The 12618-nt window shown below is 37.7% G+C and overlaps 1 protein-coding gene across 1 annotated transcript in view; it reads right to left on the bottom strand.

The window, feature by feature from the left end:
* The window catches only part of LOC106514228 (CUB and sushi domain-containing protein 3), a gene marked incomplete in the record, with an annotated part of 356940 nt that overhangs the window by 39946 nt on the left and 304376 nt on the right, over positions 1 to 12618 (bottom strand). Inside the window, 1 exon segment of the mRNA XM_014003387.1 lies at positions 4513 to 4686. Coding sequence (XP_013858841.1) covers positions 4513 to 4686 — 174 coding nt within the window.

Raw genomic sequence — 12618 nt, 5'->3', positions numbered from 1 at the left:
AAGCTGTACCAAAACAGCTATAACTCCATTTCCATTATTTTTAAGTCTAAATAGCTAATAAAAGATATATATTTGATCAATTTGTTAGAATTACAATATGTTTATTTTTAAAAAAAGATTCCTGTTAATTTTTTCAATTCTATCTTCAGTGTAGTTGTCTTTAAAATGTTCTTAAGTTGGCATAAGTTGTCTAGTGTGACAGGGCCTTTAGAATCAGCCCATTTTAGGCCAAGGCGGTGGGCATGATCCATTCCTTAAAGTAAAGCTTGTTTTTTAGTTTTATTTCAAGCTTATTTAAAAACAATCCATAACAATAGCATTTATAAAGCAGCAAGAAACCTTTATAACATCATTTTTTTTCCTTACAAAGGATTTATCTTTTAATAATGGCTTCGTAATGCAGATCAACCAACACCTGGAGCACGTAGTCCTTTCCAGACATTTTAATGCATAGAAAATCACCTCTTTTGTAACAAATATGATCAGCATTTTCTCTCCTCTTGTTCCCCTGTCGCTGCACACATTTGTTTGCATCTGTGAAACTTAAGTGATCCATCACCGACTCGCTCACACGTTGAGTATGCAGCAGGAGAGCCAAATTCTTTACAGAAGTTGGTTATTGATCACAGTGATATTTATCGTGAGTGGCACTCAATTTGTGTCAGTTTTGCTCAATCCTTGAAACATGCATCTGTGTCATAAATAATGGAGCTCTTACATTTAATTACCAGGTTAAAAAAAACTTAAAAATGGTGGAGACACTAAACGTTTTAGTGAAAGAGAAAGGTTGCTTGTTCATGTTGCTGCAGGAGGTTGCTATGGGACTGCTGATGTGGAAAGGTGATTGTAGTGTGTTGAGGGATGTCACTGCTCATTATAACTGTAGTGGACAGCGTCTAGACATGGTACATTTACCAAGTGAGAGCTTATCCATTTTTAGGCCAGATGACAGGTTTCACCCATCACTGAAGCATAAGACCAGAGCACAGGCGTGAGGCACCTTAGTGAAAACCTGGATTTGGTTATTCACCCTTACTAAAGCACAAATCTGGTCACCACAAGCTGAGTTCAGTTGTAATAAAAGACCTGACTTGCTTGCAATACATTAAAAACAACTTCAATTTGGGAATCTAGATGAACAAATGGCTGAACAAAGGGCTGTGCATCTTCCTGCATTGTAACAAACACCAGCAGTCTGTCATCTGCATCTCGGATGCAAAAGTACACACACAGGGCCGTGCTCGCTCAAACGGATACGGCAACATGCATCAAACCCTGTCACCGCCTGAGACTTTCCAGTTTGTTGTTATTCAGCGAGCACTGCTACAAAACCACAAAACTTATCATTTCTCTCCGAACTTTAAACTCCTACCTTAAATCAGCAAGTGATGCAGTGCATGTAGCTACTGTATACACTATTAATCCATGGAGCTAAAAACATATATCAAAGATTCTTTGCACATTAGAACTCGGGTAAACATCATCAGTCACGGCGAAATAACAGCTTGCATTTACAGTTTAAAGGGTTCATTCAGACCTTTTACTGGAGTTTTGTGGAAAAGTTCTGAACAGTTGATGCAGTATATATGTAGGTAGATCTTTGAACAGCCTTATTTGAGCTCAGTTCTGACAGGATTGAATAGATAACAGCTAGTCTGGTGAGGGTCAAGATTAACACGGATTGCTGCCCCCTTAAAGGCACAGTGTGTAGGATTTGTTGTTTTCAATGACATCTAGTGGTTGAGTGGTGATATCATCCTCCCTGGTCCTCCCCCCACCCCCACCCCCCTCTTCCGAACACAAAGGAGTTGCTACGGTGTCTCTCAGGTGTCAAAAACCTTTGATAATTCCAACCGCGATGTCTACCAGCAGCTTCAGGGCTAGTGATGTTTCAAGTGGTAAGATTATGAGCTTTAATAAGTAAAATTATCCCAGCTACAATGACAGACAACAAATATTACATTTATAGTATTACAACTAAAACCGTTTTTGACACCGCCACCGCAGTTTGTCCTTCATGAGCCTTTGTAGACAAGATGGCGGTGCAAGATGGCGGCTGCCTGTGTGGCAATGCGCGACCATGGAGATATAAACAGCTTTTCATAAGGTAAAAATAATAAAACAAGGTCTTTGTCTGCAATGATTAGACATGTTTTTTATTGTTGTCATTAGTGATTATCTCAATTTTGGCTAAAAGAATTGACAAAATCCTACACACTGTGCCTTTAAAACAACTTTAATCACTGAACTTTTATAGCTGTTCATGCAAACACAAACTTATAAGGCTGTCAGTTTTCCATTTTGTGGTTTTTCCCAACAGAATTATTATGATAGGTGCCATAGGTTGCATAGAAAATGCAAGTCAGCGCTGTTGTGGTGATTGTGGTGATAACCTCAAATTGTACCTGAATTGCCATGTAATGCAAAACTGACAGTATTCCAAACATTTAGAAAATAGTTTGAACAACAAAAGGCTGCATATTGGCAGACCTCTGAAGTGAACCTGGAATTTGAAGCCACAAACTTCACTGTCAGTTGATTCCAGTTAAAGTTCTCGTCAATGGGTGGGCAATCCTGGTTCTCGCGGGCCGCAACCCTGCCTGTTTTACTTGTTTGTCTGCTCCAACACAGCTGATTTGAATGAATGGGTGATTTTCAGGCTTATGCAGAACTTGGAAGAGGTAATTCAATGACTGAATCAGGTCTGTTGAAACAGGGAAACAAGTAAAACATGCAGGGCTATGACCCTCGAGGATCCGGATTGCCCAACCCTGTTCTAGTCCATAGTCTTGTTCCCTTTGCAGAAACAAAAGGTGTATTACTGTATATTTTAACTTAGCACACAAAGTAAGGAAATTTGTTTTTGACATAATTTATTTGTTGTAACAATGTTTCTTGGCAAAAAATCTTAAAGCGAGCACCTGATTGGCAGCACCTAGTGGTTCCAGAAGCTCAAAATAAGTGGCAATAGCAACAACAAAATAAGTTTGGTAATTTTGGTAATTTTTTATGTGCTAAACTCACATACTCAGCCCTACTGCTCATCCCACAAATGTGGCACCATTTCAAAGGAAATTTAACAGGCTTTCCAAAGTTATAAGATTTATTGCCAAGAAGCATTGTTACAACAAAGAAATTATCTAAAAAACCAAAATTTTCCTTACTTTTTGTGCTAAGTATATCCACCTCGACTTTGTCCAGTAGCTAGGGGAAGTCGGCAGCATTTAGGGATAGTTAGCTATTGCTAGTGCACAGACTCTTGTTTCAAAAATGCAATGTGGCAGCTTCTGTAAAACAAGTGCTGCTGACTTCAAACAACAAGAGAAGGCAGAGACAGCAGGTTTGTTGATACAATACGTACGTAAAGGGTTCACATTTTTCAGATTGGAGAAACATTCAGAAACAATCGACTGGGCCTACTCAGATGAGCCGCTAAGTTGTCAGTCTGATCAGAATTAAACTTCAAACTAAGATAACTCAAAAACAGGTTAGACTTTAAATGCCAAATGCTTTCTGCAGAACTCCAGTTGAAAATCTCTGGAAAAGAAAAATCTTTCAATTCTTTCAATGTTAAATTTAACATTTTAAGCTACATTTGCTTCATTTTATTTGGAACCAAGATTCAGAGAAAAACAAAAAAGTAAGTACTCTATCTCTTAATATTTCACTTCTCCGTGACAAAAGTAATGCATGGCAGAGCCAGATGACAGTGAGATATCATTTGAGCAGTCATGCAGAGTGGAGCTTATTAGTTTGCTCGTAAAGAAGATTCTGAGAAGCTCTTAATGGAGTACAGAGTTTAATACAATTCCCTCCTGGCTCAGCTCAGATCATCTTATTCTTCAACACGGTAACTCTGGCTCTGAGGGGAGACTTATTTATTTTTCACTCTGTGAAAGTTAGAGTTCATTATATGTGCACTAATTATGAATGTTATTGATTTATTAATAAGAAGAGGAGGAGATTAATGTTCTCCATCTTAATACTTTATTATTTAATCAAACATAACTTGGTAGCTTTTACATGAAAATATAGTAAATAATGTAAAAAAAGGAAAAAAAATGTCAACAGGGTTTTAAGTATGACTGACTGCTAAGAAAAAGAAAAAAAAACTTGATGTTGCAACAAGAAGCAACACCAATAATCTCCAATCTGCAACTCTGACTGTCAGATTTCATTTGAATCTTAATCCTCTCAGTTTTTGATGTTGAATTAAATTAGTTTTTTACGAATTTCATTAATTTCATTAACTTGAAATAATCACCAGAAACGGCGAGCTTTTAATTCGATGTAAACAGGTTTTTACCTTGACAGGCTATAAATGAGCACACAAGTGCTGCATTGTACAGTCAAAAGACATGTCACAACTTTAACAAAGAAAGCTATGAAAACTTTTTTCCAGACAGAAATCTCAGTCAAAACACAAGGAGGTTTTCTCTACAGACATCTGTAAATATCATCCTAATTATTATGATGGTAAGGTATAAATCAAGGAGGAAAACAGTGACTCACGCAAGCACTGAGGCAGGTCTCCGCTCCACGTGCCGTTGCCTGTGCATGTAAGCACGGCGGGGAAGGAGAGCTCGTAGCCGGGCAGACAGCTGTAGCTCACGCTGGTGCCCCACTCCAGGACTGAACCCTCCAGGAGGCCGTTGGGTACGGAGGGCGGCGCGGGACATGTCACCACTGTGGAGACGGCGAGGACAAAGACACTAAGATGGCAGTTTATGCACATGAAACGAGAAGAAATTTAAAGGTGACCAAGACTAAAAACCAAAATAATAATAATAATAATAATAATAATAATAAATAAACAGGAAAACCTTAATGCTTAAAATGTTAAAATCAATAACAGAAGAGGTCAGAAAAGAGTGTTAAAAACTGGAAACACATTGTACAGAAAAGTTAGCTAACAACAATTAGCTGAACTGCTAAAAATATCTTTGGTGATCTTTGTGCGTTCTCTCTGAGACCCTTACAAGGGGTCAAACCATCTCCTGTTAGACTTGCTATCTTGGGAATGGAGGCATGTCTTTGAAATAGAAAAGAAAAAGTCAAAGGGCATAAAAATATCGAATTTTATAGTCCAAGACACAAGCGGCAGCAGTCATAAAAAATCTTTAGAAATGTTGCTTTCTTTATTCAGCTTTGAACAAAAAAGGACAGCAGGGAGTGAACAGGCAGTGTTGTCAGTTTTGAATTAATATCAATGTTTCTATAGATTACATTTAAACCTGACTCGTATAGTTCTATCAAAAATTTAACTCAAAGCTGTTGGTGATGATGGCAAGGAATCATTAAGGCGATAAAATGTGCAAAACGAGGAAGATTAAAAGGGACAGAAAACAGAGATTCTCTCTACTTTTGCATTAAATTATAGTGCTGTTTTAAGGATATCATAAAACAATAGAAGCGGCTCATATTCTGCACACAGTGGTTATGTCTGAGTGAAATCTAGGTTGTTGTAAAGAAACATTTTGTGTTTTGACTGTGAGGGATCGTTCCGGTGTTTTTGTTCGGAGTACACTGAATGATATCGGTGGGAAATACGGGGACATTATGCATCTGTGAAAGCCATAAACTTCCTGCTCAACAAATGCGATAAATGAATGCATAATAAAGCTCTGAGTTTGCTCTCACACACTTGGAGATGAACCCGTGGGGATGCAGATTGGATATGGGTTTTAGGGATGTGAATAAATTATATAAGTTCCTTTTACCCCTCATTTCCACAAGTGTCTCTTTTAGGCATCCTTGTTTATGGTGAAACGCTTGAATAAACATTGATAAAATGACTGAGTGCCTTTTTGATAAGCCTTAAAACTATCTGGCAATGTCACATGTTTAGTTAATAAAGTTAATTAAACTGTCATGTTAAGAACTCAGTGTAAGATTTTATTTTTTCGGTCTGAAGCACTTATATTTTGTAGGACAAAATAACAGAGTAGCAGCTAGATAAAGCAGACTTTGTGAGCCTCTCAGCACAGGGCAGGACCTCAAATACCACAAACATTAGTTGGCATCTTTAGAAGTCAAACCTCATTGTAATAGCTCAGACAAACCAAGTTTACAACTTTCTCTTAGCTTTGGGGAAAAACATGTCAAAGCAACAATAGAAAAACTACAGCTTGTTATTAGAAGCCTAAACAGGGTTCCTACAGTTTAAGGTAAGTTAAATTTAAGACTTTTTAAGACATTTTAATGCCAAATTAAATTAAATTTAAGACCAATTTCACAATAAACACAAATTACTAAAAAATAAAAACTGGCAGAAACTCATGAATCAAAGTATTTTTGGTTGAAGTATTCAAATATTCCCAATAAACCAATTGTTTTAACCATATAAAACTGCTTTTTTGTGTCAAATATAGCAGAAACATTCTTAGCAGCCAGTTTTAAACTTAATTTAATTCCTGGAAATTCTCTAATGACCCAAAATTTGAAGTTTTAGGACCTACAGTGGGGTCTCAACCCTAATTTGCTGTGGATGAAACCTTAAAGTGCCTGTGGCATCAACGTTTTTGTAAGAAATGTGAATACATTTTTGGAAAAACACCATTATTAACATATTATGAAACAAATTTCACGATGCTCAGACAGACGGTTGTTGAGACATTTGCATGTGAAGCAGCAGGAAGTGATGTCTAAGAGTAATGTCTGCATGTGAACGTTTAAAAAAATGTTACCAATTATTTTAATACTTGAGAGAAATTACAATCATCCTTTTTACAATGTGTTAACATTTTTAAGACTTCTGACAGATTGATTTATGACATTTTAAGGCTAAAAAAGGCCTTATTTTTGGATTGATGAATTCAATGCCATTTAAGACTTTTTTAAGGATCTGTCGGAACCCTGTTAAAGTCAGTCTGGTTTTGGTTCAAGATTTTTACTTTAGCTGCAAAGTTTCAAAACTTAATTAGATGCCAACTTTCTGTAGGTTAAGAAACAAGAATCAAAACAGTAACAAGTAAAAAAAAAATCTTATTTTAAAAGCATGTCATGTAATGTGACACTTTAGACAACCTGTTTAGTTTTCATTTCATTAAAGGATTAATCAGATTTTTCCTCCCAAATGTAGACATGTGGAAAGTTCAACAGTAAATATCCTACCTGTTATAGATAGCTAGCTCCTTGAATGATTTCCGTGTTGGAATATGAAGCTAAATTCTGACCAGGTTGTCCAGTTGATAGAGTGTGGCTGAATCAAAATTAATATAATACAGTCTTAAAACAATTCCAATTCATGTGAAAACATTATTATAGTTTTTTACGCTTTAATTAATTTTGCTTTATTCATTTAATTCTGCAGAAATATTCAGATATTTTTGCTGGAAGTGCTCTCATTATTGTTTGCGTAAACAACCAAAGAACTATATGTAAAGATTTGTTTTACATATAATGTACAGCAATGTAAAGATATAAAATAGTTTCAAGAAAAAAATTTGAGAGTAATTAACTTTGGCCTTAGTAGTTTTCAAAATAACTCATCAGACTGGTCAAATCTGAACTACTTCTCCAAACTAAGGTTGTCCAAAGTATCTATAACAGATAAAATATTCATTGTTCACAACCTTTCCACAAAACCCTTCTTCAAAAGCTCTGAACTGTCCCTTTAAGCACTTACCTAACACTTTTCTTTCTTTAGAGCACATCTGAAATCCAACAACTGATCCTCATCTCAAGATTATGACTGTGTGAAAATCAGGCAAGAGTTTCAAGATCAACTTTCTCGCCACATTTTTTGATTTCCTTGTTTGGTTTTTAAGCAGCGAGCAACTATAAATATGGAACAGACCTCAGTGGGATATTCAGTCACTCTCTCAGAGGAGGAACCATCTTTTGTTCTCGGTTGGCAGCGGATCCAAAGTCATTTCCATATGGACATTTTGCAGCAGTTACACAGCATATAGATGCTTCACCGGTAAGCTATGTTTGGAAACGTATTTAGGCCAGGATGAATAGAAGTTCAGAGTCAAGAAAAAAACCACAATGATGATGCAATCTGTTTCCCGCTAGTCTGCCTGGTATTGTTGTATTTTCACAAGTTTCAGACTAGAAGAAAGTTTACAACAAACACTTCCTTTAGGAAGTTAAGCAAAAACTGCAGATCGTCTTTGAATAAATGAGGTAACACCGTGAAGTCCTGGAACAGAAAATGTGCTTCACTTTAAACTACATAACCAAATGTTGCAGCTGGTTTCTGTTTAGGCTGTGTAGGTTATCCTGCAGGTTGCCTGTGTAAGAGAATCAAATGTGAAGGAAAACAAGCATTTGAGAACTCGTATGCAAAAGTGAGGCAAATTACATTGATTAAAGGCATAGGCCCTCTAATCTCATAAGCATTGCTTTAGAAGTTACTTGAAAACACGAATAAAAAAAACCCTTCAGGCATGGGTGGCAGGCAGAACTGAACAGGAAGCAGAGAGTGGCCTCATTTTCCTAAGTAGTTCTAAGCAGCATTAGAGCATTAGTGCCTCTTAGCCGAACATGCCAATCCAGGGATTCAAACGGAATCCGTGCCGGTCGAGGCTTTGGGTGCGTCATCTGCGGCGTGTGTATGAACATCACACACAAAACAAAACGCCGCGGCTACCCCTGATGTTCCCACATTCCGTGCAAAACAGAAAAAGAATTATGCACATGCAAAACCTCTTTGTCTCTTCTAGCCTCCATTTGTCTCTCTCTGCCTTGCCTTCCTCTTATTTTACTTTCCTCTCCATCTCTTTACCGTTCCCCTTAGCTCAGATCCCCACGGCACGTCATCTAAATCTATGACAAGATGACAGATGCCCCGCTTCACGACAGTTTTAAACAGCCCATCCTGCATGAACTGCTGCAGGTTCAACTTACAGGCAATCATGCAAAAAAAGGGGTGGGGGGCAGTAATCTCACAGGAATCAATCTCAGTTTTTAGATTAAAGAAAATATATTAGTCTTTCTTAAAACATCTCGCTGCGTAGGCTGTCGATGAGAAAGACGATAAAAGAGGGATGATTAATAGAGTGATTTTCTGTTGGCTTGCAATAGAAAAATAGTCATGACAAGGAAACATAAACCTTGAAACAGCTGAAATCTGTTTTAATACCCAATCCACACAGAGAAAAGGCAAAATTAATGAAGAGGACCCACTTGGCAATCAAGCTCCCCTCCCCTGCTTTTCATTTATTCATTTACCCCGAGAGAGAAATAAGTGCTACTGGAGAATTGAGTGTGTGAGAAGAGGCAGGAGGGACCCCACGGGTCATTGACTAATGTGTGCAGGTCAACATGAGCTGACAGCGCTCAGACTGCAGCTGCAATGTTGGGAGAAAACACGAGGACAAGGAACAATCTGTGGGACTATGTGAATACAGTATGCACTGTATGCATGAGAGAAAGAAAAAAAATAGTCCACAATTGCAGGAAGTCGTTTGGTTGTATGAACATACATCAGTGTGCGTGGTGAGGAAGCTAAACTTAACACGTTCAGCTCCGCTACTTTACGCCACTCCCAGAAAAAACGAACAAACAAACAAACAAAAAAAAAATCAAAAACAAAACGAGCTGGACAGAGTGCGGGAGCCGCTGCAGGAGCTGTCAGTCGGAAAGCGGAAGGTTAAGAAACTTTTGTTTACACTTGTGTGCACGCTCAGGCTCGCTCTCCCACTCGCAACAATCAAACAGATGTGTGTCACATTTGGGCGACCATCAACACATCAAACTATTTCAGCATGTAATGGAGCAGGTTGTGTGAATAATGAAACACACACATGAACGGTTGCGAATCAGTGTCAGTCTAGATGTTGTAAGCTCTCGCAGGGTTGCACATGGAGACCAAGGAGGGCAAAAAGCACGCAGCTCAAAAAAAAAAAAAAGAAAAAGAAAACGGGAGCAGAATGTAAGAGCTTCAGTGACAAATTAAAGTTATGCCAGTGTGTGATACAAAAATATGTATAAACACCTAAAATTCTTTAAAGTAATATATATTGCCCTCTGGCTTTAAAGCCAGAGTTTTCAAGTAAGGGCATCTTTTGTTGAGAATGAATGCAGCCATTTTAGTCAAACCTTACAACGTTTTGACGAAATGCAACATCACGTGACATCATGCTCAGCGTACATACAGTTAATGACACTCAGTCTTTGTCACACCTAATTTTTTGTCTTGGCCATGTTGATCAGAAGGCAGCATTTTTGATTAGGACAGACTTCAAAAATTCAACAGTTGATGAAGACGTACATCCAGTGATTAAACATTATTGAGTTTTAATAACTTTGTCCTGATGTTCAGGAGATGTTTTTCTGAAGGACAGACACATGAAACAAAGCAAATGGCAAAAACAATATTGTCTGCCATTGCCTTTAGGTGGTGAGAAACAACCATTGGTAGACAGGGTGATAATCATGTCATCCCCTTTGGATGTTTAGCGACATCTGACACTCAAATATTCGTACTTTTCCTGAAAAAATTGCATTACGGTACTCACATGCATTGAAGGCGGACTGTCAGAGCAGGGAAAAGGAGGATGGGGTCTGGTGGATTACGTATTTATACTTATTTCGAGCAGCAGAGTGGATTGAGAGATGGTCATTTAACTTTATTTATTGCTTTCTTTTTACATCCTACAGGCAATGATACATAAAATTTATTTAAAGTTGATGTTTAAAAAAAATCTGGGAGATTTAAAAGACAAAAATGCCCTATGTGTTTGTTTATCTGCAAAATGGAAGAAAGTCTGTGTAATTTATGGACATTTGGTACAACTTGATATGTATGGATAATAAAACAAAAAAGCTTTGTAGTTTTCTCTAATAATCAGTCCAAACCAGTTCTGAATGCAAAATCCCACTGTAAAGGAAGAGACACTTCAAAATAGAAGTTCAGTTGCTTTCAGGATTTATGTCCAGGATGACAGAGATCTACATCAACAATTCATCCTACAATAGAAGCTACTTAGATAGCAAAATGTTTCTGGCGCAACTCTGGCCCACACCTTGCACCAACACTTGGGCCCATTTACTGCAAGGAATGGCGGCCCTTTGGTGGCCCAGATGTGGTTTGCCAGAGATGATTCATAAACCACACGACAACTGGATCAATTGTGGCATACCATCTTTAAAAACAGTCCCATGATTGCCAGACCTGGCTCACATCAGGTTGACAAACCACTTGCCACGCCAGCAGTCAGCCAGCAATGCCAAGTTGACACCAGATCTGGCCCACACCTGTCTGCTACGTAGTTTGCTGCCCCATGCATTTGATTTTCCACAAGCATGCACGAGCTCCAGGCTTTATGGGTGTAATTGATAGTCTCTCAAACTATGGCTCTTCTATTCTCTTACATTTAATTCGTCCCTTGCCATTTTTCAAGAGGCAAACATAATGAAAGTTTGCTCTGCTGTACAGTAGCGGACCCGGCAGCCCGGGAACAGTTCCTTAACAAACAATGAGCCACCATTTGTCTGGTAGGTTCTTCCATTTCCTGGTGCACATCTGAACTGGTTTCTGCACACAGTAATATTTCCTGAAACACTTACTTTATGGTGTCAGCAGCAGAAATGCTAATCTATGCCTCAGCTCAAGGATCATAAATCATGCACTGATGTATCGTTGATGGGCGTACAACTACAAAGTCCTTTGTTGGAGTTTATATTAAAAGTAAAATGTACACAGAGTTATAGAGAGGAAGAGTTTTTTTAAGTAAACTTAGAGAAATTCATATTTTACATACACATATAGGCATATATTCATCATGTACTGAGACAAACAACTTTTTAGAAAATCTAGATTTTTATAGTTGTATATTTTCTCCAAGTTTTGATTTATATCCAGAGTATTCTGCTGAGTGTAAGTCTTCCTGTAGTGCAGACGTTACTGAGGTGTCAGCAGAACTTGGGTTAAGTGAACGGTGTCGCCACCAAACCACACAGGAAGTCCTTTGTCACCTTTCCTGCTAATCTCATCAGATCTCCGGGAGTAAGTATGCGCTTTTTATTTTACGTGACGTTGTGCTGGTGTGCCAAGGTTATTATATCAGAGGCTGATGGCTATCAAGGTTGACTGTTTTCAGCAGCAGAGCCAAAGTTTTTTTTTTAAACAAGTGGGCAGGCTTAGACCATTACTCTCATTGGAGCGGCACAGAAACTGATGTCTCATTAATGTTTTTGTGTGTGACAAATAGCTGCAGGGCACATAGCTATTTTTTTTACCACTTTTAATTACAAATTCAAGCAGGAAGGTCTGCATATGAGCATTTTAGTCAGATTTACTTCATCTCTTATTATTTTAATTGTGCTTTCTGTAGTCTCTGAATTTCTTACTTCATTTTAGATTTATTGCTTTACTTTCGTCTCTGGTTCATTTTATCTCTAGTGAAAAAAGTGTTTATTTTAGTATGATTTAGTTAGGTTTCTGGCAGTAAAGTCTTATCAATGGCTCTAACACATTCATCAACCTTTGGTATTTTTATATCTCACAATTTATTATTTCTAAATAGGAAATTGCTTTGTTAGGTTTTTATTTTTATTTTTATTTTTTTTTTTTTGCGTTTGCATGGGTTTTTTATTCATGTGCTTTTAATTTAGACCACAATCCTTTTGTGTTTTGAGCTTGGAGGTGAATTGTCCAAACACAAGATA

This window comes from Austrofundulus limnaeus, unplaced genomic scaffold (assembly GCF_001266775.1).
Source record: "Austrofundulus limnaeus strain Quisiro unplaced genomic scaffold, Austrofundulus_limnaeus-1.0 Scaffold18, whole genome shotgun sequence".
Classification (NCBI taxonomy): domain Eukaryota; kingdom Metazoa; phylum Chordata; class Actinopteri; order Cyprinodontiformes; family Rivulidae; genus Austrofundulus; species Austrofundulus limnaeus.
This window is presented reverse-complemented; position numbering and strand designations above follow the sequence as displayed.